The 27,401-nt window shown below is 44.3% G+C and overlaps 1 protein-coding gene across 1 annotated transcript in view; it reads right to left on the bottom strand.

Annotated features, from left to right (window-relative positions):
• Positions 1-27,401, bottom strand: part of ABCA4 (ATP binding cassette subfamily A member 4) — a 1,114,059-nt gene that overhangs the window by 836,401 nt on the left and 250,257 nt on the right. The window contains exon 7 of the mRNA XM_078650330.1: positions 3,186-3,275. Coding sequence (XP_078506456.1) covers positions 3,186-3,275 — 90 coding nt within the window. The remainder of the gene's footprint in view (positions 1-3,185; positions 3,276-27,401) is intronic.

Raw genomic sequence — 27,401 nt, forward strand, 5'->3', positions numbered from 1 at the left:
GTAGCTAACATTTAGACTGCATAAGTATATTTTGTAGTGATAAGTTGAAAGTTCAAAACCAAATGATGTGTTTTCATAACGTTATTTCTATGTATTAATTTGTTCTCGCTTACTTTTCATGTACCGCGGGGAATGGGGGTCTGTCTGTACTGATGAGCCATCTTGGAGGTCCCTTCTGCGCATGATCGCCTTTCCAGGGACCTGACAACTTTGGCTGATGGAACTTAGCCAGCTGGCAGTGATGGGCAAGATGCTCCTGAGAACTGACCTGAAAAACCCAGGAAAACGGAGCCAATTGTCCTAGCTCGGCAACAATGTTAATTGTCACTCGTATTTCTGCACAATTTCTCATGGGAACCCCAATCTCGCTAGGCGGTACCCAAATATGTAAATGTAGCATCTAAATAGACTGTTATGATTGGTGTGTTACCCAAAGCCTACCTTAGGATCAATCGAAATTGGGAATTCTGACACTTTGCAACATTTGGGGGGTGGTACCCTGTCCCAAACAGTATATCTACCCTGGGTTCACCTAGGGAATTGTCCGACTTGTCTGGTTTAGCTGACCTGTCACTGACCCATCGTATTCAATAGGTGACTGAAGATACAGAGCGCTGCGGAGCACTCTGTCCGAAATTGACCATAGACTAAGGTTCTACTGAACCTTAAAGTGCTGGCAAAGCACTTTGCTGGGAGTTCGCTGATCCAATCGGGGTCTTGATCGATAGCTGCAGAGAGGGTGGAACGCAGGCGTTGCTTCCAAACTGCGGGTGTGGTCCTGTCCTGAGCGGTCCTGTCCTGAGGGTTTTGCTGACCTGTCCTGAGGTCCTGTCCTGATTCCTAATCTGAGGGTATCCTGTCCTGTCCGGGGTGTCCATTCTGCACCTGCTGTCCTTTGAAGGGTATCCTTCCTTGAGGGTTTCCTGTCCTTAACTGACCCGTGGCCAGGGTTTGGTTTCCACACCAGTCTAGGTAAATACTGCTCTAAGTTCTTTAAACTTGCATCTTTCTATATTTCTGTATTTTGCTCAAATAAAGAGACATCTTGCATACGTTGATTTTTCCATGCTTTTTGCCGCAAACTATTGAAACGTAAAGTCATTTGCATAATTTTTCTTGATATGTTCCCATGTTACCCTACTTTTTAGAAATCATATTTTGCATTGCAGTTTGTCATTTTCTGATATGGTCTAGACCGACCTTATTTACATTTTCTAAAGAATTCCTGCCTTGAATGCATAGCATATTTCCTTTGCATCTCATTATTGCATTTAAATGATTACCCTGACTTTATTTCTCTATAGTTATGTACTTTTCATTATCTTGATTATCGATTGCCTTATTCTTGTAAATCTCATGCTTTCAGAAAACGAACTTTAGATAAACATTTTAAAACTTCCAGTTGTCCGTGGTCATTTACAACAGTATTGAATGTCATTTTGAAATTGCATTTGCTGCCTTTCCTTTTACAGCTAGGCCCCTGATCCATTGAAGTCATAGGTACCCGTGTCGGTGGATGGTAAGTCGGGTACACTAAGTAATAACAGTAGGGAACACACACACAATTGGTAGCAGCCCGTGAAGTCGCCTGGTCAATGAATAGTGTGAATTGAAAATATATGGGCCCTGAAGCCGGAAACGGCGAAATCATTGGCTGGGTGACCTCGCGCGCTCTATCACATATCCGGCAAGACCCAAGGGCAGCAGAGAGCATGGGGTAAACTCAATTTGGCCTCACGCACAAAGACATATGAGGGACAACCACCTGTCTGTCAGTGTAGGGGCCTCAGTACTGCACAAAGGGTAGGAATACCATATGTCCCAAACCCAGAAGGAACACTCAAAAGAGGGCTTAGGCTCACCCCCTGAGTCATGCAGTATAGACAGTCATTCAGTGTTGCGTAGCATCACCATGAAGAACAACCCCAACAACCAAAACCATAAGGTAGGGGCAAAGAGCAGGACCAAACATCTTAAGAGTACCACAAAGCCCCAAAAAAGCCAAGAAGGTCAACCGGGTCACACAAACGCCAAAAGGAGGTGCACAGAAGAGATTGGAAATCCCAAGTCCAGCCCACACCCCAGGAAGAAAATAAAGGGAAATGCGGCACTCCCCTTTCCTCCAGCAAAGGGAATCAAACACCGCTCAACAGACAGGCCCACGCCAGTCGCAAGCCCAGCAGGGAGCACACACAGGGAAGGTCCACACCCAGCCATTCTTCCCTGGGTGAGACTGGTCACTTCCAACAACACCCTTGGTGCGCGGTTTCCATATATTACCTTTTTACACCTGTTTCTCTTTTCGTACCTTTCTTTTTTTGTCACACTTTAGACTTTGGGCACATAGCAGACCCAACTGTTTTCCCCCTTAGCTCACGCTGGTTTCCATCAGGGTGGCGTGGGTACTCTCAATGCCAGCATAAAACAGGCTGTGAATAGACCGTGAGTTAGGAATTCAGCAAGGGTCAGGAAAACAATCCGGTCCACAGAAACGCAGGAAAAGTCTAAACAAGGCCCACAAGCTAGGCAGTAACTCCCATGCAGAGACAGGAGACACATGATAACTGCCTCTCAAAGGAGACACACAGAACAGGAGGTTTCTGAGTAGATGTGGTCTTATATTGGCCCAACAGGAATGGGTAGAGCTTACATTTTTTTCTTTAGGTGGGCTGTGGGGTGGCTAACTGCAGGTGGGAGACACACCTCATGATGCAGGAACGTGGACAAGCAAATGATGAGGAGGTAATGAAATTTCAGTTGATTGAGGGGCCAAATTGTGAGCTATAAAATGCCGATTGTGAGAATAACTGTATATTGGAAACATGGCATCTATAGTCAAGAATGGCAGATTTTACATATGGTTTCTTTTGCTTTTACAAATGTTTTTCTTTGTTTTGACATTTTTTGAAAATTGAGCTTGTCATCCCATAACACAGTGAAAGAAATTTTGGTTTTCAAGATCATCAACAAATATGCAAAATAATCCCTCCTGATATTCATGGTAAACAAATCTTTCTCATACATATTCTTTGTGGATGTCCTCAAAAGCCTGACTTTGTTTTATTTTCTAGTGGATTGAAAACCTCAGGACTACATATTTGATCAATGAATTTTCAGACTTTGCAAATTCGAATCTTGGCCCTAAATACTCAGCTTTGATTCAATTTAGTTAATGGAACGCTTACCTCTTGTAGTGAATCTGAGATGTTAGAAAAGACGTTCCCCCAAAACTGTAGATCAATACCAGGGGACCTACTATCAAGCACTGTGGGAAGCTAAAAGAAAAAACAAATAATAGAGACAGGCAGTTATATAAATAATCTATAACATTTTCCATTCAATTCTCTTATGAGAAAGATTATGATTATTATGAAAAACAATTGTCATCCGCGAGGTGCTTAGTTGAGAGTTTTACATTTCTTTGTGTTTTAATAGCTTTAACTCATCATAATGGTGGGATTACATTTGTAACCTGCAGAAAAAAACGAAACCAAAGTTGCAACCTTAAATATTTTCTTTGGACTTTATCTATCACCCACTCTGCCTATAAACATCACCAGTTAAACTTGCTCCATTACATTTACGATTTGATTCATTTTTTATTTTTTGTTTATTTAAGATTGATAACTAACCATTTAATCTTTACAACATCAATAAATTCAGTTTACAGTTCCAAGAAAGACGTCAATGTATTTCAACATATCCAAAATAAAGGATCGATTCTTATTATTATTTAAAGGGCATAAAATATACTTTATAGATGTTGTATCTGATATGGGCAGTGGTCCAAGTCCCAGGCCTGAAAAAACAAAGTGAGTCCCTAATCAACTTGTATAAATCTCTGGATCATATGTTGAATCTGTAACTTTACATAGTAATAACGCTTATGCAGCATACAAAAATTGTAGGTCAAAATACTTAAGAAAGATAAAAAAACAAATGTAACAATATCAAAAATGTATTACAATTAAAACAATGTGGTCATATTTGGGTTAAAATCATATCATATTCCTAATACATTATTTATGATATACATCACAAAAAAACTAAAAGTCGACGCAGCTTTTCGGTGAGATGTATCTCCTTCACCTTCTTCAGGACAGAGTTTTCTAAGAAAATGTTTGTTTTGATTCGTTGAAAAACGAATGGGCAGATGATCCTCCGTGGTTTTTTAATTGATAAAAGAGACCTTATTATTAATGATCAGTTAATAAGGGTTACGTTCGTCTGAGCCACCAGTGATAAATCCCTCCTGATGAGTATTAAAAAATGAATACCATATCTAAACTGATACATCCATAGGCCAACAAATGTGCCCTGGTTTAAGATTCGATTTTTCGGATGATATATAAGCTTTTTGCCTTTTTTAATAATTGGCGATGAGGTACTGATATGGTTGCTTTGAAAATTACGCAACGAAAGAGAATTTAAAATCTTATAAAAGTACTTCAGCCTCCCTGCTCACAACGAATGGCTGGTCAGGATACACGTCCCAGACCTGACATTACTATTTGCAAACCCCTACAGCCTTAGAATGTAGGGTATAATTTGCAATTCCTGATTCGCAAAGCCAACACAATCTCTATTCTTGGGGAACACACACCCAAGCTCCATTAGTGTCAAGCAACAAGAGGTGCTAAACGTGGTATCTTAAATCTTAGTGATTTCTAGTATTCAACAGTTTTAGGCTTGCCTACCAGACGGTGCAAGCTGTCTGAATGTGAAAGACCTATTGTGAACTTAGGGAGAGCTTATACCACCCACAGTTTACCACTGGCTGGCTTTATCGTCACTATAATTTGCTTGTGTCTTATTCAATGGATTGCCTTCCTCTTCATGTGTCTGTCCCTCTGTTGGCACATACACTCTTCACCGCCCTTTCGATTGGCTGATTTGTAATCTTCCACTGCTCATTTTCAGGAAACTATGATTTTTCTTTTTGGTTAAGCACTCCATAAGAGTGCATGTGTTTTCCAGCTCTCTGCCTCTTGTGTTTCTCCCCGTGCAAAATACTGACCTAGGCTCCATGTCGCTCTCTCATGTTCTACTCACTCTCTTTTGTGTGCTTCGCCCCCAAACCTCCGCATCCCCGCTCCATTATGCTCTCTCGTGTGCTTCTCCCCCATCGAACTCACCCACCCAAATCCTCCCAGTTGTTCTCTCCATTGTGTGTTTCTTCCCTGGCCCCTTTGGTGCTCTCTCACTCGTGTGCTGCTTCTACCTAACTCTCCCCAGCTCTGTCCACCCGCTCCTCTGTTGCCCCCACACCCTACTGTTCTTTTTTATTTTTATTTTGCACTTTCATGCTACAAAAAAATTACATATTTGTATTTACTAATCCATGTGTGGTCCGCCATCTTGGATCATTATGTTAAAAAGGAAAATGGCACTGGCAACATTCTGTATGTATGCACATGTGCCTATAGATTGATGCAACAGGCAACACCGGTCGCATCATTGTACCTTTGTCTTCTTTTTTTCTTTACCTCGGCTGTCATTTGCATTTTGCTTTTTTACGATGCTGAACATCATCATCAAAATGCATTGGTAAAGCCTAACGGTTAAAAAGGTGAGACCTACTGGCTTTGCCAGTTATTCTTAGATTTGGTTTGTGATGGTAGGCTTTGTGATATAAAACCTAGGTTGGTTTAGTACACAGCAGTAGCCTATCTACCTTGTTGTTTTTAGCATTGTGTGTTTTTTTGCAGAAATCCACATTTGTTTTTAAACTCTGTTTATTAAACTTAGGTAGACATACAGCAGATGTTAAGTATACCCACAGTTTAGACAAGCAAACCAATTATGAATTACTTTTCAATGTTCAGTTCAAACCATCAGTGACCCATTACAATTCTTCACCATTTTCATCCCAGCATACATCCCAAGTTGATCTGTATCATGTTTACAAGCGGCCCCATAAATTGTAATCCCTGCACCAAAAAAACTGTGTGCGCAGGGATCACAATTATAAGTAGTGCGAAGTTTCTTGTGTGTGATAATTACCACCAAGTGCGATAATGACAGCAGCGTTTGTTAAACTCCGGCAGGTTAAGCTGTCAGAATTTAACAAGGGGGGCAGGCGCGGTTTTGACTGAGACATGTGGATTTTTATGGGATAAACACCAACAGGCACATGCATCAACCGTTTTTGCAAGCACAAACGGTGCGATTCGCAAATATCGTCCATTTGCGCCTGCAAAAAGGGCTTCTGCGATGCATCAATAAGTCAGCCTCTCGCAATTTAAGAAATCACAAATTATTTAGATTTCTTAAATTGCGATTGCATTTCAGGAATTGCATATTGCGATTCCTTAAATGCAATGCATGATGGAATCGCAAATTGCGAATTTGTTAATGGGGGCGCAAAATTCCATCAATTTGTACTTGATGGTAATTTGCAAAAACTTTGAAAAATGCACTAAAGTGCATTTTTCAAAATTGTAGGTTATGCACACACATGCCCCAGTGTGTGCGCAACATGCGTGCACAGATCAATTTCAGGGGTGCAACAGGGTGTCCTTTTGACACCCTTGCACCCTTGAAATTGCATGGGCAATTTGCGAGTACCTATTGGTAGTCGCAAATTGCGCATGCAATTTCCCATTCATTCCTATGGGCCTGTGGGCCCATAGGAATGAATGGGAAGGCATTCCTTAATTGCGACTCGCAATTTGCGAGTCGCAATTAAGAAATGTTTGGGAATCACTAATTTTATAGTGATTCCTACATGGACAGGCTTTTGCAATTCCTTAATTGCGATTCCTTAATAATCATTGGAAAACATTAATGCATGTGCCTGCAAAATCCTTATGTTATTCTCCAGAAACTCAGAATATGGGATTATTACCACATCTGATATTTTCTAAAAACTTCAATGTCAGACTTTTCCTGAATGTGATTATTATCATGTACAATAGGGCCTACTGGTAATTAGATTGATGCCTAGGGCGCTCACTCGACTTGGTTGCCAGCTCCAGCCAATTAAGTACTACTGCGCCGCCGGAACGTCACTTTTTTGACGTTCCAGTGGCGCAATGTGCCACTGGCATATTTATAAGGCCACAGTGGCTTTTCATGGCCTTATAAATATGTGCCCCTTTCATGCAGAAAACTGTGTGAAAGGGGCAATCCATGGGTGTTGCTGGGTGCATTCCCAGCAATATTCATGACACTACCCCAAATTTATGAGAAATCGTAAGCCTGAGGCAGCGCCGAACACTTACTCCTCCCCAGGGGAGGCACAACAAGGAGAAATATCTTTATTTCTCTTTGTTTTTCGAACGAGGAAAAAACCTCTTGTGATTGTTTTTGTGCAGGAAGGTTTCCCTTCCTGTGCAAAAATAATCATTCCTGCAACACAGGCACCCTTGCACCATGGTGCAAAGGTGACTGGGTTGGCTCACGGCAGCCTATTGTGCACCGGTGCAGGGGAAATGGACAGGATTGCACCATATCTAATAGATACTGTGCCTTTCTGCCCTTTTCTTTTGCCTTACTGCGCTGCCCTACGGAAAAATACCCATAAATGAGGCCCTAAGGGTCTTACTTACACACACCCTTGCGCCGCCAGTACATCACTTTTTCCCATATTAAAAATGATGCACCAGTGTTCATTTTTTAGACCTAACAGAGGCTCCTTCAGCCCCTGCGGTGAAGGGGGTGGCCCAATGTCAAGGGCCCAGGCCCCCTCACACCTCCCAGGGTCAATGACGTGGGAGACTCAGGGCCCCTCATCCCATTCTGCCGGTGGGGGGGGGGTTGGGCATCGTTTGGTGTTACATCACTGCCTATTAGCCGACTTCAGACAGGCCCTTCAAGTCACCCCAACAATGAATGACAATCTGGGATCCAAAAAAGATCCCCAAAACAAGTAAAGCAACTGTCTGAGCCCCATAAGCCGGAGTTAAGGCTGCATTGAGAAGTCTACGAGCTGTCCATTAAAAGAACACAGGGCGCCGCCCAGAGAATAAAGTGCATTTTGCTTATGTTCAGTCTCAGCCTGCCAAAGCAAGGGGCAGCCAAAATAAACGCTTAAATACTTATAAGTGTCAGTTCCTATCTGTTTTTGACCTTCAGCAAACCATGTTCTGGCATAAGAACTCTTGATAAAAAACACCGTTTTTTTTCCTGGTTCATTGTTAGGAAGTTGTTTATTGCATAATTGTTTAAAGTGGCCAAGACCTGTTGCAATCAACTAGTGTGATCACAAATAAAAGAGTCTGCTTAGAAGAGGGCGTGGGGAGGAAAGAGGGTTCGACCTTACCGCAAAGATCTGAATCTGGAAAACAAAATATGGGCAAAGAAGGGTCAGACACACTCATGCCTAACTTTGATTATAAAACATAGAATTTGAAAGAGAGGGTTACGGCGTAAAATCGAACTGGAATACACAACCAAATATACCCATCTTTTATTTAGCTGTGGAGCATTTTTTGACAGTAATGTTACATGTTTTAAATAATACAAATAAATGGAATCATTTGGCAAGATCAGAAAAAGAGTTCTTATTGTTATGGGCTTAGGCCAAGCGCCAAGCTCGTCAACCAGTAGAATTCTTCAAATCAGTAATTGGTAATGCCAATTTGAGGTTTGGTGTTTTTCTATGAAAGCAACCCTCCCTCTAGACATGGCGGGGAAAAAAAGATGTTTAATTACATGCTTGTGCATAATTAATGAAGGCATTACTTTCAATTGTATGCTCCTTACAGAACCTAATTACTTCGAGAGAAAGTCTTTTCTCTTATATTTGTGTCTTCTTAGCAGTGGGGTCACGGGAAGTTGAGCATCTCTACTCTACATATATGAGAATTAAATACACTGGTGCAGCCCCTATTGCCCACACTGCTATTTGCACAACTCCCTTTAGACATGGTGTCATCGTCAACGATCAGTCCCTTCTGATCTGTCCCTCCCGCCCCCATCCCATGTGCAGCGTATTATGTAGAACAGCAGATCATCCAACGATCTAGAAAAATTCCACCATCTTGTCAGTGACAGCACAGGTTTAGAACAGGCAGAATGTATTGCCCATTCACTGGCGGGTTGCAAACTTGGATCAAACCAACTTACTTGATGGGTGCGCATCTCGGGTTACACTGGAACAACTAATGTAAAACATAGTTACTGATTAGGCTGCATCATTTTTATATTGTGCTTATTTACTTTCATTAGAAATTCGTGCTTGGAGTATTTCATTCGTCTTCAGGTGAGTAACTATGTACGTATGCATGTATGTATGTATATGTATTACCTACTGGCGGTCGCCAGTAGGTATATATAGTTAGGATTTTTTCTCTATGGGTTTTTTGAAAATTCTATGTCTAATAACTTTGGCGTTTGTGGACGGAATTGGCTGAAATTTTCAGGAAAATGGCACATTTTGTTTCTGAGCAGCCCTTGAAAATTTGGGGGGGGTTCGTCCAGTGGGGGCCGAGAAAAAAGGGGGGTCCCAAAACGTGTTTTTAACATTGAGTTTTCCATAGGGCGGTTGGCCTCACTTTTAGCCCGAACGGCTGAATGGATTTGCACGAAACTTGGCAAAATTGTAGGGACTGGTAGCCCGATGTGCCTTTTGTAGGTCTCAATATATGTGCTCCAGTGGATTTTGAGAAATTAACGTTTAAAAAAAGATATATATCTGTAACAGCGGACCGGGCAGCGCACTGGTTCGCGGACTTTTCGCGCAACGGAGCTTTGTGAAGCGAAGCTGATTGGTTCTCCGGCGTCTGTCAACATTCCAAACAGTCCGTAGCGGCCGCCATCTTGTCTCTCGGTAGGATCGAGAGACAAGAGGAGGTCAAAACAAAGGGGGAAATAACTATAAGGGGGCATAGTAGATCCTCGCTGACCCCCTAGGTTTGATGTGGAGGTTTTAAAAGGGCCCCGCGGGGCAAAAAAAAATAATAATAATAATAATCGAACGGCTGAATGGATTTGCACGAAACTTGGCAAAATTGTAGGGACTGGTAGCCCGATGTGCCTTTGCTAGGTCTCAATATATGTGCTTCAGTGGATTTTGAGAAATTAACGTTCAAAAAAAGATATATATCTGTAACAGCGCACCGCTTCGCGTACTTTTCGCGTTACGGAGCTTTGCGAAGCGAAGCTGATTGGCTCTCCGGTGTCTGTAAACATTCCAAACAGTACGTAGCGGCCGCCATCTTGTCTCTCGGTAGGATCGAGAGACAAGAGGAGGCCAAAGCGAAGGGGCAAATGACCATAAGGGGGCATAGTAGATCCTCGCTGACCCCCTAGGTTTGATGTGGAGGTTTTAAAAGGGCCCCGCGGGGCAAAAAAAAAAAATAATAATAATAATCGAACGGCTGAATGGATTTGCACGAAACTTGGTAAAATATTAGGGACTGGTAGCCCGATGTGCCTTTGCTATGTCTCAATATATGTGCTTCAGTGCATTTTGAGAAATTAACGTTCAAAAACAAGATATATATCTGTAACAGCGCTCCGCTTCGCGGAGATAAAATTATATCTGTATTACCTAGCTGTTGCTAACACCAGTTAGCGACGGCTAGTAGGAGATAGCGACCATCTTGGGTCCCACTTTGCATGTGAGTGATATTTATCACTAATGACATGCAAAGTGGGCATGCCAAGATGTTAGCGACTGGAAACAGTCGCTAACATCGCTATCTCCTATTATCAACTTTTGGAAATATTCGAGATAAGCGCGAATATCTCCAAAAAGTAACAGCTGCCCTGAGCAGTTCTTAGCCATGTTATCCAATGGGAGGTGGATAACATGGCTAAGAGCATTAGCTCGGTAATGCATGAATATCGCGGAGTTTTCAGCGATATTAATGCATTGCGCTCGTTTTTTATCGTATTTGCGACAAACCTTGATAATAGCAAGGTTTATCTGCGATAATTTCTGACGGTAAAAAAATCTTTGCAATGCATCGTTAGGGATAAATATCGCTTAACTTTGGTAATATGCCCCAACGTCTGTTAACGTTCGATTCGAAGGAAATCAGGAATTGTTGAAAAACATTGTGTGCGCCATCTTGTCTTTTTTCAAATGCCACACTTTTGTCGTGCACGGCAGCCATTTTAGATGCCTTGACCAGACCCACTCTGTGCACGCTGTCGATCCTTAGCATGGCTCCCCACCCTCGCAAGCATCTCACCCAGGCAGTGGTCACCCCCGCTCTCTGTCTTATGCATGGGTAATAAACCTCCCCCCATCTGCGCTGCTCTTCCCTGAGAATCACACCCTGTGCCCGCCCGACACCTCCCTTTCGCCCTATTCACTACCGCACCCTCTGACACTCCTTTTCCTCTGTGTCCGATTGTCCAGGCCGGTCCTAGGCTATCAGCTAGCCCTGCAGATGTAGTTTATGGCCACAGCTGTAAAGAATCACCCCTCTTCAAAGGAGTTATAGTAGATCAAGGCCCACACTCGATGAGATCCGTCACAGCAGAAGCGTTGCTATTATCTGAAAACCATCCTGTATTGTGATTGGGGAGGGGACCGAGCGTGAAGCGGAAGATTCCAGGGATGACTCTTTGTACATCAAAGTTTTTACAATTATGTGTCACATTAAAAATATATAGCACTCCGACAAAGTAGTAAGATTATAAAACTTTAATAATTTATAAATATATACAAGAAAACAAAAATAGTAATAACATATAAACATTTTTAGAGAAAAACAACGAAGTAGCGGTCGGCTGTGCGAATAGTCTCAACGCAGCACAACGTCCAGATTTCCGGCGTGGGGCGTCGCGGGGGGTGGGTCATCAGTAGCAAACTGTTGTGCGAATAGTTCCAAGGCAGCAGAACGCGCCGAAATCTAGATGACACGAAAGTGATGTCTAGTAAGTTGCCACCCAGCAAATAACGGCGTGGGGCGTCGCGGGGGGTGGGTCATCAGTAGCAAACTGTTGTGCGAATAGTTCCAAGGCAGCAGAACGATGGCACCAAGGTGATGTCCAGTAAGTTGCCGCACTGGTTTTGGTATCCTACAATTCTGCTCCGAATAACGGCGTGGAGCGCCCCGGGGGAGGCGGCGTGAACGGGCCTCTCCAGGTGGAGTCTCATCTGTTTTAGTGGGGCGCCCCTTTACCGTTTCAGTTGCCATTCCGTCCGCTTTTGGTCCACTGTGTCAAAATCCGCCATTCAGCTGAGTTGCGCCCACTCTTGCGGTGCAGCGATAGGCGGCTGCCACAGGATTCTCAAAATGGCGGCAGGCTCTTTCCTTTTTGGGCGTGGTCCACTGAAATGGCCCTGGGACACCTTGGAAATCGGACGCTTGTCTGCTAGGTCTTGGACCCCATTCTCGAAAGCGTCCCCTCCGCCTTGAGAATTCATCAAAAGTTTTGGGGGCCCCGACTCCTGCAGGCTTCTGGTGGGGAGCGGCTGCCATGATTGCTCGCGGAATGACCACGACGGAGCTACGAGATGGTGGTGCTCTCATGCTGACGCCAGTTTAGTCTGAAACATCCAGAAACAAGGTGGGGCTTTCATCGTTTGGGGGAAAAAAAAAGTTTTCATCCAATGAAAAGTGTTGTTTTTAGGTCATATGATCAAGCCTTCCATCATTCGGAAACCAAAAGTAAAATGAACCAATGAAAAGTTTTATAAACAAGTCACATGACCTGTTATGCGGCATAGGGTATAAAATGCGGAGAAAATACGTTGGCACGTGAGGCGGCGTCAGTAGCGGACCGATGTGCGAATAGGCCGAAGGCAATACAACGCGCCAAGATCCGGATGGCACCGAGGTGGTGTCATAGTTGAGAGTTCTGAGCAGCGGTTGTAACACTGTCTGAAGCTTATTTGCAGCTGCTGCAGCTTCACTACGCGCCAAGATCCGGATGGCACCGAGGTGGTGTGTAGCAAGTTGCCGCACTGGTGTGGCCATCCTACAATGCTGAAAGTCGGCGTGGGGCGCCCCGTTGGCCTGTGAGTTTGCGTCAGTAGCGGACCGATGTGCGAATAGGCCGAAGGCAGCACAACGCGCCAAGATCCGGATGGCACCGAGGTGGTGTCTAGTAAGTTGTCGCACTTCTGTGGCCATCCTACAATGTTGAAAGTCGGCGTGGGGCGCCCCGTTGGCCTGTGAGATGGCGTCAGTAGCGGACCGATGTGCGAATAGGCCGAAGGCAGCACAACAATATTTTCTGACTGACACCACAAGGCGCTGAGATGCCAAGATCCGGATGGCACCGAGGTGATGTCTAAGTTGCGGACTGATGTGCGAATGGGGCCAAAGGCAGCGTAACAATATTTTTTGTATGGAAGATACCACTAGGCGTTGAGATGCCAAGATTCGGATGGCACTGAGGTGATGTCTAGCAAGTTGGTGTGGTCATCCTACAATGCTGAAACTCGGCGTGGGTCGCCCCATTAGCCTGTGAGATGGCGTCAGTAGCGGACCGATGTGCGAATAGGCCGAAGGCAGCACAACGCGCCAAGATCCGGATGTCACCGTGGTGGTTTCATAGTTGAGAGGCACTTCATCTGCAGTGGGGCGCCGAGATCCGGATGGCACCGAGGTGATGTCTAGCAAGTTGCTGTACTGGTGTGGTCATCCTACAATGCTGAAACTCGGCGTGGGTCGCCCCATTAGCCTGTGAGATGGCGTCAGTAGCGGACCGATGTGCGAATAGGCCGAAGGCAGCACAACGCGCCAAGATCCGGATGTCACCGTGGTGGTTTCATAGTTGAGAGGCACTTCATCTGCAGTGGGGCGCCGAGATCCGGATGGCACCGAGGTGATGTCTAGCAAGTTGCTGTACTGGTGTGGTCATCCTACAATGCTGAAACTCGGCGTGGGTCGCCCCATTAGCCTGTGAGATGGTGTCAGTAGCGGACCGATGTGCGAATAGGCCGAAGGCAGCACAACGCGCCAAGATCCGGATGTCACCGTGGTGGTTTCATAGTTGAGAGGCACTTCATCTGCAGTGGGGCGCCGAGATCCGGATGGCACCGAGGTGATGTCTAGCAAGTTGCTGTACTTGTGTGGTCATCCTACAATGCTGAAACTCGGCGTGGGTCGCCCCATTAGCCTGTGAGATGGCTGTTCTTTGGATTTCGGCCTGGTCCACCAAAATGGCCCTGGGACACCTTAGAACTCGGACGCTCGATTTTTTTTTCCTTTCCTGTACATGCAAAAAAAGGTAAATGCCCGGTACGTTACACGCTTCATCTGCCACGATGAACTCTCCAGAGGAACCGAAAAAAAATATAGTTGTGGTAACTATACCATGCATCGTCATATGGAGAGGTGGCACCAATTAATTATAGTGCTGCATAAAAGAGAGATTTGGAGGAGAACCCCTGACCTGCTAGTACATTCATCAAAGAAGTGGCACTGAGAGCTTCAGAGGCAAGGGAAACGGTCCCAAATATTTAGAAGAACTTTGGAAAGATTAAAATGACATGTTTAGATTGTGGCAAATTAATTTCATGTGGACAGATGAGTGTTACTCTAATAAATACAGCATATGAACATCATCATAGTCGATGGTTGGTAGAGACATTTTGACTATATCCTGGACCTGCCCGTCCTCGCCCAAAATGGCGCCAGAATAAATGGGACTCGTAACTCCTTGTTGTGTACTGGTTGCAGAACCTTGAAATCACGAGATACGTATGCAGTTTTGAAGCACATGGCGGGCGGGGACGAGAATTGATTGAATATTTCGACATCCCTATTGATATTAAGTTCTGATGTGTTATTGATTACTGTACTGTTGAAAGTTCGAATTAACGTCACCCATGGTACTTGCCCGCAAATGTATATCTAGATAATTTTATTGTAACTGGCCCTGTCGTATTTTAATTATAAAATGTACGTCCACCGATTCCGTAACTGTTAGACACCTTAGTTCTTGCAACCTAATGGCCCGCCCGTTACGTTCCTCTACAGTGTAAATGTCTATTCATCATATACGATTACAGTTTGCTCTGTGGCAGGCCCACGTGGTTATAGGCTCGTATTTGTATAATGAAATTTTCTCAATAAAGGTTTTTAAAAGAAAACATGGTAGTAGTATATACATTGGTAAAGTTTTTAATAATAGTGACTGTTTTAGAATCATTAAAAGGCAAGTGAAATAAAGCAGACCAATTACATGAAGGGTAAAAGGTATAATACGAAGGAACGCAGTAAAGATAAATGGTCAAGGGCTGTTGTGTTTTCTATTCCTGCAACATAAAGTGATCGATAAGAATCTCATATTCAGGCGTATCGGCGACTAAGACAGCAGGTCGACCCTCTTTTGCTCAACGGCTCCGTCATGGGACGAAGAAACGCTCTTTTTCTCGAAAAAAGAATATATTTTACTTGCAGGACAGTTGTAAAATTTCCGGGAAAGTACATTAGCCTGGAACATTATAACATATATTTAAGAAAAAATAATGTTCGGAAGTAATGAAAAGCGTAATTTTTAGGTCATATGACCAAGCCTTTCATCATTACAATAAGAAAAGTAAAATGAACCAATGAAAAGTTTTATTAACAAGTCACATGATGACTTCCGGATGCGCTAACGCGGCGCGTCATATGACGCATTACGCGACAACGCAGGTACAGAATATAGTCAAAATGTCTCCACCAACCAGCGGTCGGAACACAACCCCTTTCAGCAGGCTAAATAGTTCTGTTAAATGACAACAGAAGGGACAGGCAACAAGAACCATCAGTCAAAGAGGGGAGAGCTAGTTCTTCTCTACCGGGTTACATTGGGGCGCTACCGGAACTGATCGAATTGGTAGTCTACAGTGTTTCTGGATGTTTCAGACTGAAGCTGGGGTTAGCATGAGAGCAGCACCATTTCGTAGCTCCGTCGTGGTCATTCCGCAACCAATCATGGCAGCCGTTCTTTATCGTTATTTTGGGCGGGGTGGGTGGCGGAGCCGAGCTGTTTTGCAGCCATCATTGTGTGGAGTTCAGTTCATCTCACTAGTTTTGTATTTGTCATGAGGGGTTGTTCCTAATGTTTCTATTTTAGCGAGGTCAAAAAGAGATCCCATTAGTGGCCTACTGATTTTGCTCGATTCCTTTTCTTTTTTTTTTACACGATTTTTCGTTATCTGCAAAGACTAAACAGAGTATTGCGACTCTGTGTTTGTTTGTAAATAGAGAATGAACCAAAGAGAACTAATTCTAAAACAGTAAATACTTGGATAACAATCAATCAAATGGAGAGAGAAGCAGGCACGACGGATTACAATGGGGGCAAAGACCTGCGTTAACTACCTTTCACTATCTGCAAAGAGAGAGTACTCCTAATAGAAATGAGGGGGGGGGCACCATTCAAAGCAGATCAGTGTGCATAAACACGAAAATGTTTTCACTTACCACGTACTTGACATTCGACAGCTTATGATATTTGCTATTAAAAAACCATTGAAATTCACTGAAAAAACCATAGGTTATAGACCATATATAGTTAGGAATTAGCATTTACAAAACCTTGAAAATTCACTGAAAAAACCATAGGTTATAGACCATATATAGTTAGGAATTAGCATTTAAAAAACCTTATTTTACTCACACAAAACCATTGAAATTCCATATATAGTTAGTTGCACTAACTATATATCGCGCACCTGCAATCCACTGCTGATCATGTCACATATTACATCATTCATGACATGGTCAGTGACATCACTGATGACATCTCAAATGACATCACTGATGACATCACTGATGACATCTCATTTGACATCATTCTTGTGCTAATACGATAAACCTCTTCAGACTCTAATATAACCTTAGATACACTCAGTGTATACAGACACTCACACACTTCCACTCATCCATGGAGTTACTCACACACCCAGTCAGTCATGCAAAGAAACAATCTCATCTCCATTTCTTCAACTATACAGTTAAACACACCTTACTTATTGAAACATATACTAACACATATTTACTCTCTTATACAATCCCTGATACAAGTTCACAATGATCGATACAACCACTCACTCATTCGGTGGCTCTCATGCACAGTTATTTATATATGCCAACTCTCACATGTACTGTGTTTTACATATGTACTTACTATGACATGTAGCATTGAGATATCCATTCACTCATCAATACACTCATGCACACAGTCAACTGCCCATGTAGCTGTTTCCACATGCACTCTTGAACTCATACACCTAGTGAATAAACTGTTCACACATCTATGCATAGAGTCACACACCTTCCAGCCACCCCCACACAAACTCAATCTCCCATAGAAATACTTGGGCAAGCAATTAATAACACATATAGCCTCTCGTATAGCTAATGATCAACACATGCAGCAGTTTACAGAACAACAGACATAATGATGCACAAATTAAGACAGTTTAGTCACTAACCCATGCATTCAGTGAGACACATTTAATCACTCACTCATACAGTCAGTCACGCACCTACTAAATCCTTCATCCAGACACTTATACATCCACTCATTCTTCAATATGTAAGATATATTTTAACTTTACAGAAACATACAGTCACTGGATGTTGTCATCAGTGATGTCATCAGTGATGTCATTTGAGATGTCATCAGTGATGTCATCAGTGATGTCACTGACCATGTCATGAATGATGTAATATGTGACATGATCAGCAGTGGATTGCAGGTGCGCGATATATAGTTAGTGCAACTAACTATATATGGAATTTCAATGGTTTTGTGTGAGTAAAATAAGGTTTTTTAAATGCTAATTCCTAACTATATATGGTCTATAACCTATGGTTTTTTCAGTGAATTTTCAAGGTTTTGTAAATGCTAATTCCTAACTATATATGGTCTATAACCTATGGTTTTTTCAGTGAATATATATATATATATATATATTTTTTTTTTACTTTATGTTTTTTTCACACTTGGCATGTGCACAGAACACATCATATACAGTGTAACAACGGAGCAGCAACAGTGCAGAGAGAAATGGCATAACACCATTGGGCTATGCAGCTGGAATGGACCGTCTCATGTCATGTGTGCTTCAATTGTGTTCATACTGCGATGGCGTATGTCTCTGAAAGTGGACCGTGGCCAGTTTGTGCAGGGTTCCAGCATTATGCCCCAGAGGCACGCCCACGTCTTCCGAATTTTATAGTGTTTTTGAGAAATCCTCTTGCCAAGTAAGTCGGGCGCTCAAGCCTCCTGCAGTGGTCCATGCCCTTAGCCCATGTTTCCACTAGAGGGGCCAATGTGCCCTTCCAGGCCCTCACAATATCTTGTTTAGCAACAATTAAACTCAACCAAAGCAAGGCCCTCTGTTACCGATTACCCCCAAGGTCATCAGTGATGTGTAAAAGGATGAGTTTAGCGTCCCTGGGAATAGGCCAGCCCAGTACCCCCTCTAACTGTCCCAAGATCCCGTTCCAGAAGTGAGAAAGTGTGGGGCAGCGCCAGAATGTATGGAGTAAATCCCCACGCGGGTTATCGCATCTGAGGCAGTTCCCTGCGGCTATCAGGCCCATGCGATGTAAACGTGCCGTAGTGATGTTAGACCCGATGGAGCACTTTCAGCTGTATCAGTCTAAAGTGTGAAGTTATTACCACCTCCCTAGGGGCTAATCATCGGCATCCATTTGACCCAGGTCCCCTTCCCATGCCATTTTCACTGCCAGCATTGGGTAGTGCAAATTGCATAAGGGCATTTTATAAATCTCAGACAATTTGTGGCCCTTCATGTCTGTGAGAAAAAGTTTAGCTTCCAATGGGGAAAATTTGGGGATAGAATGCTCTGACTGTATGAGAAGCAAGAGTGCATGCCGAAGTAGCAGGTAACGGAAAAACTATGTTCAGTGCAGCTCATATTTTTGCTGTAGGTCCTGAAAGGCTTCAATATCCCATTGTGGATAATATCCCTCAGTGTGAAAATGGCTATGCTGTCCCAGGTAGAAAAACCTCAGAGGGCCATAACCCATGGGTGCTTAGCTCCCTGCCACGGTAAAGTCTCCAGTGTTAACCTACCAGCCCAACCTGTAGGTTTTATTGCAGCTGTCCAGACTTTAAGCACCACTCATGTGTTAGATGGAAGAGTCTGTGGCATGACAACACCATATAGAAGGTGTGGAAGGTTCTGACGTCCCATCCACGACCCCTCCACTGCATATGCCAGATCATGAAATCCCCTGACGAACAAGTAGGTGTGCTGCCCAGTAATACCTAAGCACGTCTGGCGTAGCTATCCCTACCTTGTCAAATGGACGATAGCATTTTCCCAGAGCTATTAGCCCCTTGCCCGTGCCCGGAATTCCGCTCCTGTGCTGGACATTCCGATCGCGGGCGTGGTCATGACGGCCCCCAGCCGTCATCAGCACAGGAGCACTGTGTGCCACGACGGCTGGGGGCCGTCATCAGCATGGAAGGGGTTAAAGGCAGATCCCATCCCCACAACAGCGCTCTGATGTCAGCATTCAATTTGGTAAATAAGGCCCCCTCCACTAGGTAAGGGTGGTTCTGTAGCTTGTATAAGAGGCACGGCAAGGAGACCATATTAATGATGGCAGAACGTCCCAGAAGGGACAGAGGAAGAGTGGACCATAGTTTTACATCACTCAAAATGCCTTCCAGTTGGGGTACCACATTTTATTCAAAGGACCTTGGTGACACCAAGTATTTGAACCCCTCGGAGTCTATTGGTATCTCCTCTGCCCACAGCATGTCCATTGGGCAAGGAACTTTGTGATAGATTGAGGATGTATTTATGATCATGTGAAGCCCAGAGCACGTTCTGAAAATACAAAAAATGTGAAGCGCTCTAGGTCCAGACAACTCCGGGTCACCCAAAAACAAAAGGACACTGTCCACATATATCGACATTCTGTGGCTCACACCAGAGAACCATTGAAAGCCCTGGAACATCGCGTCTACCCGCACCTGAGCCGCAAGGGGTTCCATCATTCATTGGCCCCATCAGTCCAGGGCCCAAGGCCATATTTCATCTGGTTGGGCCAAGGATGATCTTTAGGGGTAATGAATGAGGGTGCCCCACAGCATCACTCAAGTGACGTCCAGAAGCTGCCCGTCAGGTGCACTCGCGCAGTTGCCTGCTGCTATGCCTACTCCTCCTCCGCTCGATTCAGACCACTGCGGGGTCTGACCCTCTTCTCCACAAGGCAACGAATTTGACTATTTTTACGTGCTGCAGCACCTGGGCCATCAGGTGTGAGTTGTCAGCCACCAGGGAGGCTCAACCCATATTGGATGTGCCCATGGAGCAGCGGTTTCGTGCGTTTTGCTTGCATGGTGGAGCGGAGTTCACGCAGACAGCGACCGCCATGTTCGCTGGCTAAGACATGCCGCCTATATATTTGTTAGTTTGATAGCGTGAACTTAGCCAAAAGGCAGCGGTACACTGCACATATTCATAAATAATCATAAAGACAACAGGTAACCGTAAAGAAAGATGGGTTGTGGACAGTTAATGCATTGTGATGTAGTGTTCTTTAAAGAGGGGAGAATGTAATGCTTTCCTTGGTTGAAACAGCATTAGAGAGATCCTGGTGGATTTGGGTGTTTTTCCAAATCCTGGTGCATATATGGAAAAGGTCTGTAGTCTTGATTTTGCTTTTTTACACTTCATTGGCTGCAGTGTGATGGTGTCCAGGTTGCAGGTGTGGCAAGAACTACCAGAGATTGTGAGCATTTCTGCTTCATACCACACTTCATTTGCTCCTGTAAATTACAGGTGCAACTATTGCCTAATGTAATGACATTTGATTTATTGATCTCAGAAGAAAGAAAGCTTGAGCTGCCCTTGCCACGGTTCAAATTAGTGTGCTCAGGTTACAGAAGACGTTAATGTGGACCATTTCACTTTTGGAGCCATCTTGACAGCATTCTGGGTGTGGCAGGATATCTTCATCCTTTTGGAAAGGAATCAGATGGAAAGGACCTTTAACAAGGATCTCAAACCAGCAGCACAATTGCACAATCCAGCGGATGATGTTTGGGCCAGAAACAATGCCCAATTGGCTTGTGCTTTTGCTTGCAGCAAATTAAATTGGTGAAAATGTGTCAGAGTGTTGAGCATAATTCCACATGTGCACCATCGCTAACTCAGGGATGAATGATCCGCATCTCTAATTTAATCAGGATTTGGTTTGAATAAATGGTCAAAAAGGAGAATGCCTTTGGAGTTGGATCTAACTCATTGACATAGGCTATCTTTCTCCACTCTTTGCTGCCCTCTCGATATGGCATGGTGTCCACCTATTGGTAGGAGAGGGAACAGGGCCCCTCCTCAAGGAGCCTCTTCATCTCATTCGACGAGGCCACGGGTGCCTCCTAGAGTATGATGTTACCCAGCGGTACATAAACCAGTCAAAAGTTGGGTACTTAAGCGTCTCCATATTAATGTGTCGCTTAGGGTGACTGTGTCACGTAGGGTGAGCATGGAAATACGCCGGCTTCCATGAACTGATTTAAGTATTGTGGGCCTTATCTACTATGAATAAATGCAGCACGGTACCGCAAGCCATTTGGCAGCACCACGCTGCGTTAATTCTGAAGCACAGGTATGCGTCATAGCTACAACGATATGACGAATAACTTTGTTCTCCCCTGCTCTGGCGCACAATTAGCTGCCATGAGCCGATGCAGGCAAATTTGCACCATAGTGCAAGGGTGCCTGTGTTGAGGGGAGTGATTGTTTATGTGAAGGAAGGGACATAAACAATCTGAAAGGGCGTGTTGAAACTTCTATGTGTGCTGCTTAATACAGCACACATAGAATTGCAAAACGTAATTTTTTCAAAGTATTGTTGATGTGCAGGAAGGTGATTTCCTGGTTCTATGTGTGCTGCTGAATGCAGCATACATAGAAAGAGGGAAAAAAACGAGGACAAATGAAAACATTTCTCCTTGTTGCACCTCCCTACGCCTCCCCATGGGAGGCATAGCAATCTGACGCATTTCCAGGTTTACAATTTCTCGTAAATCTGGAAATGCGGCAGAAGCCATGAGTGTTGCGTGGGAACACCCACGGCAACACCCATTGCACACCCCTTTCACACAAAGTGTTGCATGTAAAGGGGCCATATTCACAAGGACACGAAAAGCCACGCAGGGTGGCTTTATGTGTCCTTGTAAATATGGGGCAGCAGGTTGCACCGCCGGTGTGTCACAAAAAGTGACGCACTGGCGGCGCAATGGGCTTGTAAATGAGTCCCTTTAACCACTACCGCGCTACCGCGTTTTCCCGCTATGCGCTGAAATTAAAAAAATGCGCGGTTTGTGACAAAGCCAGCTCGTCATCCGCGTAGCGCAGGTAACGCCCATGACGAGCTCACTTTGTCATTAGCGCGGAAGGGGTTAATTTTTTATAAATATAATAAGCCTTACCAACATAAAAAAAAAACTAAATAAAGGTAAAGGCCGGTCCCGGCTGGACCTTAATCACTTATGCGATAAGCAAGAATACTAATCCCTGATCCCTGGATAGGGATAGTGCACCTAGTTCAAGGGCAAAAGCCTAGACAAGGGTATAACTGCACCAAGGTTTGAAGAAGGTGAACCAAAACTGACTCCCCTCATATAAACAATACAAGAGAAGCCTTTCCGACCTAGTCGGTAAATAGTGCAACACAAATGCTGACTCCAGGTGGGTTTCCAAACCCCAAGGCCTACTACCTGTCCAGGAGAAGTAATTGGACAATGGCTGCCCCAGATTAACGAAGCTGGGGAGGGGGGTGGGCTATGCGAACTGATATCATTGCAACGTGTATGCTCTGTGATTTCACTAACAAGTGGAAACACATTTATGAAGCCCGCTGGTCAAACACTACCCCAGAAAATACGTCAAGCAGAAATCACATCAAGCACGGAAATGGTAATCTGAGTTCACTAGGATTTTAACCACATAGTAGTTTTTTAAACACAGGCATAATTTCCTGGGACAGTCATTGTACATCTTTTGACTCTCACTTCACCCCGATGCAATCACAAGACATTGCATCACTTGACCTTGGACCCTGCCAGCACAACAAAATGCATGACCCACCTCATACCCTGAGAAATTCTAAGGAAGTTATTTAACAGTAGACAAGTCCCCCTGACTACATCAGCAAGACCTCTTCTTGACCCAATAGGCCATCCCGGACATGCAGTCCTCAGCCTTACCCCAATATCCCCCACAAAACCCCGGCGGTCCTCTTACCTCTTACCTGGTAACTGATGAAGAGGGTCTCTGGAGACCTGAGCTGTATATCGGCGAAAAATGGGCATAGTTACCATTAGTACCACTGATGAAATTGTAACGGGGTCCAGAGGTTGAGGGACCCGGCCACGTCTGTAGCCACAGAGGCATTCAGAAACTGTAACACATTTAGGGCCATATGTACAAAGCTTTTTGGCAAACAGCCCTTTGAAACTGCAAAAAAGTATTTTCAAATGTACAAAATCCAAATTGCGATTCAGTAACCTTTTACCGAATCCCAATTAGGGTTTACGATTCAGTATTTGCAAGGGACATGTTTAAGGCATCCCTTCCAAATACCGATGCACAGTGGTATGTATTTATGTTCTGCGACCGAACTCAGTTGCTAAACATTCATTTTGAACCCGCTACTAAAAGGTAGTGGTAACCATTTCCATATTGGGAGGCGGTCCCCATAGGAACCCTTCACCTTTGAGAATAAAAAAAAAAGTAAATTTTTTTTTTTAAACGCATCTTGTTTTCTTTTAAGGAAAACGGGCTGCATTTCAAAGCAAAAATGTTTTCTTAAAAAGTGATCACAGACAGGTGGCCTGCTGACCACAGCCTTCCCTGTGATTGCTGTGAGTCCTAGTGGGTCACAAATTGCGACATACCTCATTAATATTCATGAGGTAGGTCAATGTGTGCCTCCCCCAGGAATCGCTATTTAAAAGTATTTTTAGTACCTTAGAAACTGCTATTTCCAAATTGCGATTCACTAAGAATCGCAATTTAGAAATCGCTATTCCTAATTTTAACACATTTGGCCCAAGCCCTCACTTTCCTGCTTCTTGACCTGGGGTTTCTTTCTCCTGTAAATGAATTTGGGGAATATTTGAGGGGGCAGGTTTTGATTTGGCTGTCATCTGATGCAGCAAACGTACTTTATAAACTGCAAAAAGACTCTCAATCAGAGTTTTGCTGCACATGCTGTTATAATTACTCAGGAGCATGTAATAGTGAAAAGTGGCACAGCACCAAACCTTCTGCACTTTCAAAACCAATGAATCCAGGATAGCACTGCAACACTCACGAGGTGCGGAAATTTTCTAAGCTCGTGATGCAGAAACCTAGTGCGAGAGTGGTGCAGCGTAGAGATTTGGTAGTGTGATGATACAGTAGATGGTAGTCAGTAAAAAAGTGCACAATCTCTAGCTAACTAGCTTGCAGCTGAATAATTAGTATGCAGTAATTTTTTGTATTACTTACATTCATTATATTGGCTTCTGAATCCAGGATGCTAAAATAAACCGAAGCAGTGATATTTTTGGGCTTGCAAAATTCACCTATTACGCACGGTCACTAAGTGTGTCAAAATGAGACTTTGTGTTAATAAATAAACACATTTTACAAAAATAACATGAACTACCCTCATCACATTATTCTAGTGGGTTCCTGATCTAGTGAAATTTCCAGTTTCTCACTGTTTGAAAAGCAGTTCTCCATATTTTAAATTCTGCAACACACAGAAATGCAAATACATATATTCCTTACCTTCTTTTTTACGTTTTGTGTGAGACAGTGCATGAATTGTCGCTTGAGAGACATTTTGTTAGCTGACAGTGAGCTTAGACCCCACCCACTGCTTACCATTGGTTGGCTTCATCACCACTCTTATTTTCTTGCTTCTGTTTGTCCAGCACACGCAGGCTTCACTTCCTCTTCGTGTGTTTGTCTCTCCCCTGGAGCTTTCCCCAAGTACTTGTGCCCTTTCCCCAATTACTTGTGTCTTTTTCCAAGTACTTGTGTCTCCACTGTTTGTGCTTTTGGAACTACTTTTTTCTTTTAGTTGAAGTACTTTACAAGAGTGCATGTGTTTGTAGGCCATGCCCCTCATGTGCTTCTACCCCATCCTACTCTCGCTTCCTTCTCTGTATTGTTGCTTGTCCCCTCCCACTTTGCTCTGTCCCATTGCTTGCCCACTCTGAACGCCGTCCAGCATTGCTTGCCCCCTCCCACTCATCCTGCATTGTTTCTTGCTTCTGCCCACCCTCTCACCTCATACCGTGTTGTTGCTTGCCCCATTCATCCTCCTGTCCTTCTCTCGCTGTTGCTTGCCACTCCCGTCCCATCTAGTGTTGCTGCTTGCCCCCTCTCAGCCTGTGTGGGCGGAGGTGTTACCTCCTGCACACACAGGTCTTTGTTTCTGACCTCTGGGAATGGCATATATTTCCCCAGCATGAGATCAGATCTTTGTCTTGGCGGCAACCCTCAAAAAAGCCAGCCAAGGCATGAGAACACTGGGTTAACTTGATGGGCACGGTCTAAAGTGCCACCTAGGTACATGCTTTTTAAACCTCGACACCACCATTGTGTCAGGAGTTAAAAAGCACAGTGTTTGACGCCAAACATGAAAGAAATTGACCGCTCCATAACAGAGCTGGACAACTGGGGTATGTCTTGTATACAACCCATGTTATCCTATGGAGGGTCGACCACTTGTAGAAGAATCACAATTAGAATGTTACCACAGGGCAATAAATGCTTGCACATATATGCACCATGGCTCATCGGTTATAGAAGGCCTACCTTAGGAGTGACTGACATATATTAAATGCAGTGAGGTGACCCTCTCACACATAATATGCGCAGGGTCGAATTCGAGCAGGCAAGCTGCTCGTGCAGGGCTGACAGGAGCGACCCTTGACGCTTTTTGAGGCTGGTCGCTCCCCACGCCGTACAGCACCACCTGTATGATCGTGCGTTTGAGCCCCAGCTGCCGCTGCTGTGTAGGGTTCGAGGCCCTCCTCCACACGCAGGCTACCACCTGCACCTCATCCCTGGTGGCCAGTGGTAGGCCGTATGTTTGCTTTTGCTGTATCTGTATTGCTTTTTGTTTAACTGCCATTTGTTTTGTTTTCTTTCCTCATTTTCCCTCTGGTATTATTTCCGTGCACTCTCTTTTCCTTCTGTATCCTTCGCCGTTCCTCCCCCGCTCTTTTCCAGCAGCTGCGTCCCCTGCGACCCACCCCCCCCGCTCGCCCATTCACCCACTCCCTCCTCCCAGCTGCTCCTCCCTCCCACCTCCCCTTCTTATATCAACCACAGCGCGGCCACGCGCAGCGGGCGCGCCTTAGAGGCAAGCCCGTCTCCACCTATCCGCGCCTGGACCGTGCCCAGCGCCAGAACCCCTGGCCGCCATGAACGCCAAGATGCCCGTCTTCGCTACGATGCCAATGTCCCAATAGGTCAAAATATATACAGTCAATTAATTAAGCATGCGCATCGCATTGCTCGCAAGGAGAAAGGAGAACACTCATTGGTTTAAGACAAGATATTCAATCATCTTATTTTATGGTGTATATTCATGGTCGGTAGTATACAGTTATACGCAGCACTGCATAAACTCAATTTAATGACAACCATATAGAACTTGGTGCTCTGTAAAAAGTGACTGTGGTGAAGGTGGCGACGCAAGTGCAATGGTGAACAGCATGAACGGCGCACTGTGAATAAGGTGCAAGTAATCTACAGTGGGTGGCTCAAATCATGTGACAGAGTGATATCTCAGATTAAAACGATTTATTTCCATTGTTTGAACCATATTAGAAAAGTACGCCTGTTAATAAGCTGTAAAGTCGACCGCGTTTCGATCCACGTAAGTCAGGATCGTCATCAGGACTAGGTTGTCTGACTTGGGGCGTGCTGGGGTAGAGCGTTGTTTGAAGCGACCAAGAGTGGTCATCAGATTTAATTTCAAGCCTGCATGAGGGCACGGCAAGGAAACACCAGGCGGCCGTGTTCAGTTCGCCGGTGGCCGGCACGAGTCCTTAGCGATCTACGTGCCGCGCAGGAACAAATCCTGTAGTCTGGTGCAGGCTTGAAATTAAATCTGATGACCACTCTTGGTGGCTTCAAACAACGCTCTAGCCCAGCACGCCCCAAGTCAGACAACCTAGTCCTGATGACGATCCTGACTTACGTGGATCGAAACGCGGTCGACTTTACAGCTTATTAACAGGCATACTTTTCTAATGTGGTTCAAACAATGGAAATAAATCGTTTAAATCTGTGATATCACTCTGTCACATGATTTGAGCCACCCACTGTAGATTACTTGCACCTTATTCACAGTGTGCCGTTCATGCTGTTCACCATTGCACTTGCGTCGCCACCTTCACCACAGTCACTTTTTACAGAGCACCAAGTTCTATATGGTTGTCATTAAATTGAGTTTCTGCAGTGCTGCATATAACTGTATACTACCGACCATGAATATACACCA

The sequence above is a fragment of the Lissotriton helveticus genome, chromosome 1_1 (genome assembly GCF_964261635.1).
Source record: "Lissotriton helveticus chromosome 1_1, aLisHel1.1, whole genome shotgun sequence".
Lineage (NCBI taxonomy): Eukaryota > Metazoa > Chordata > Amphibia > Caudata > Salamandridae > Lissotriton > Lissotriton helveticus.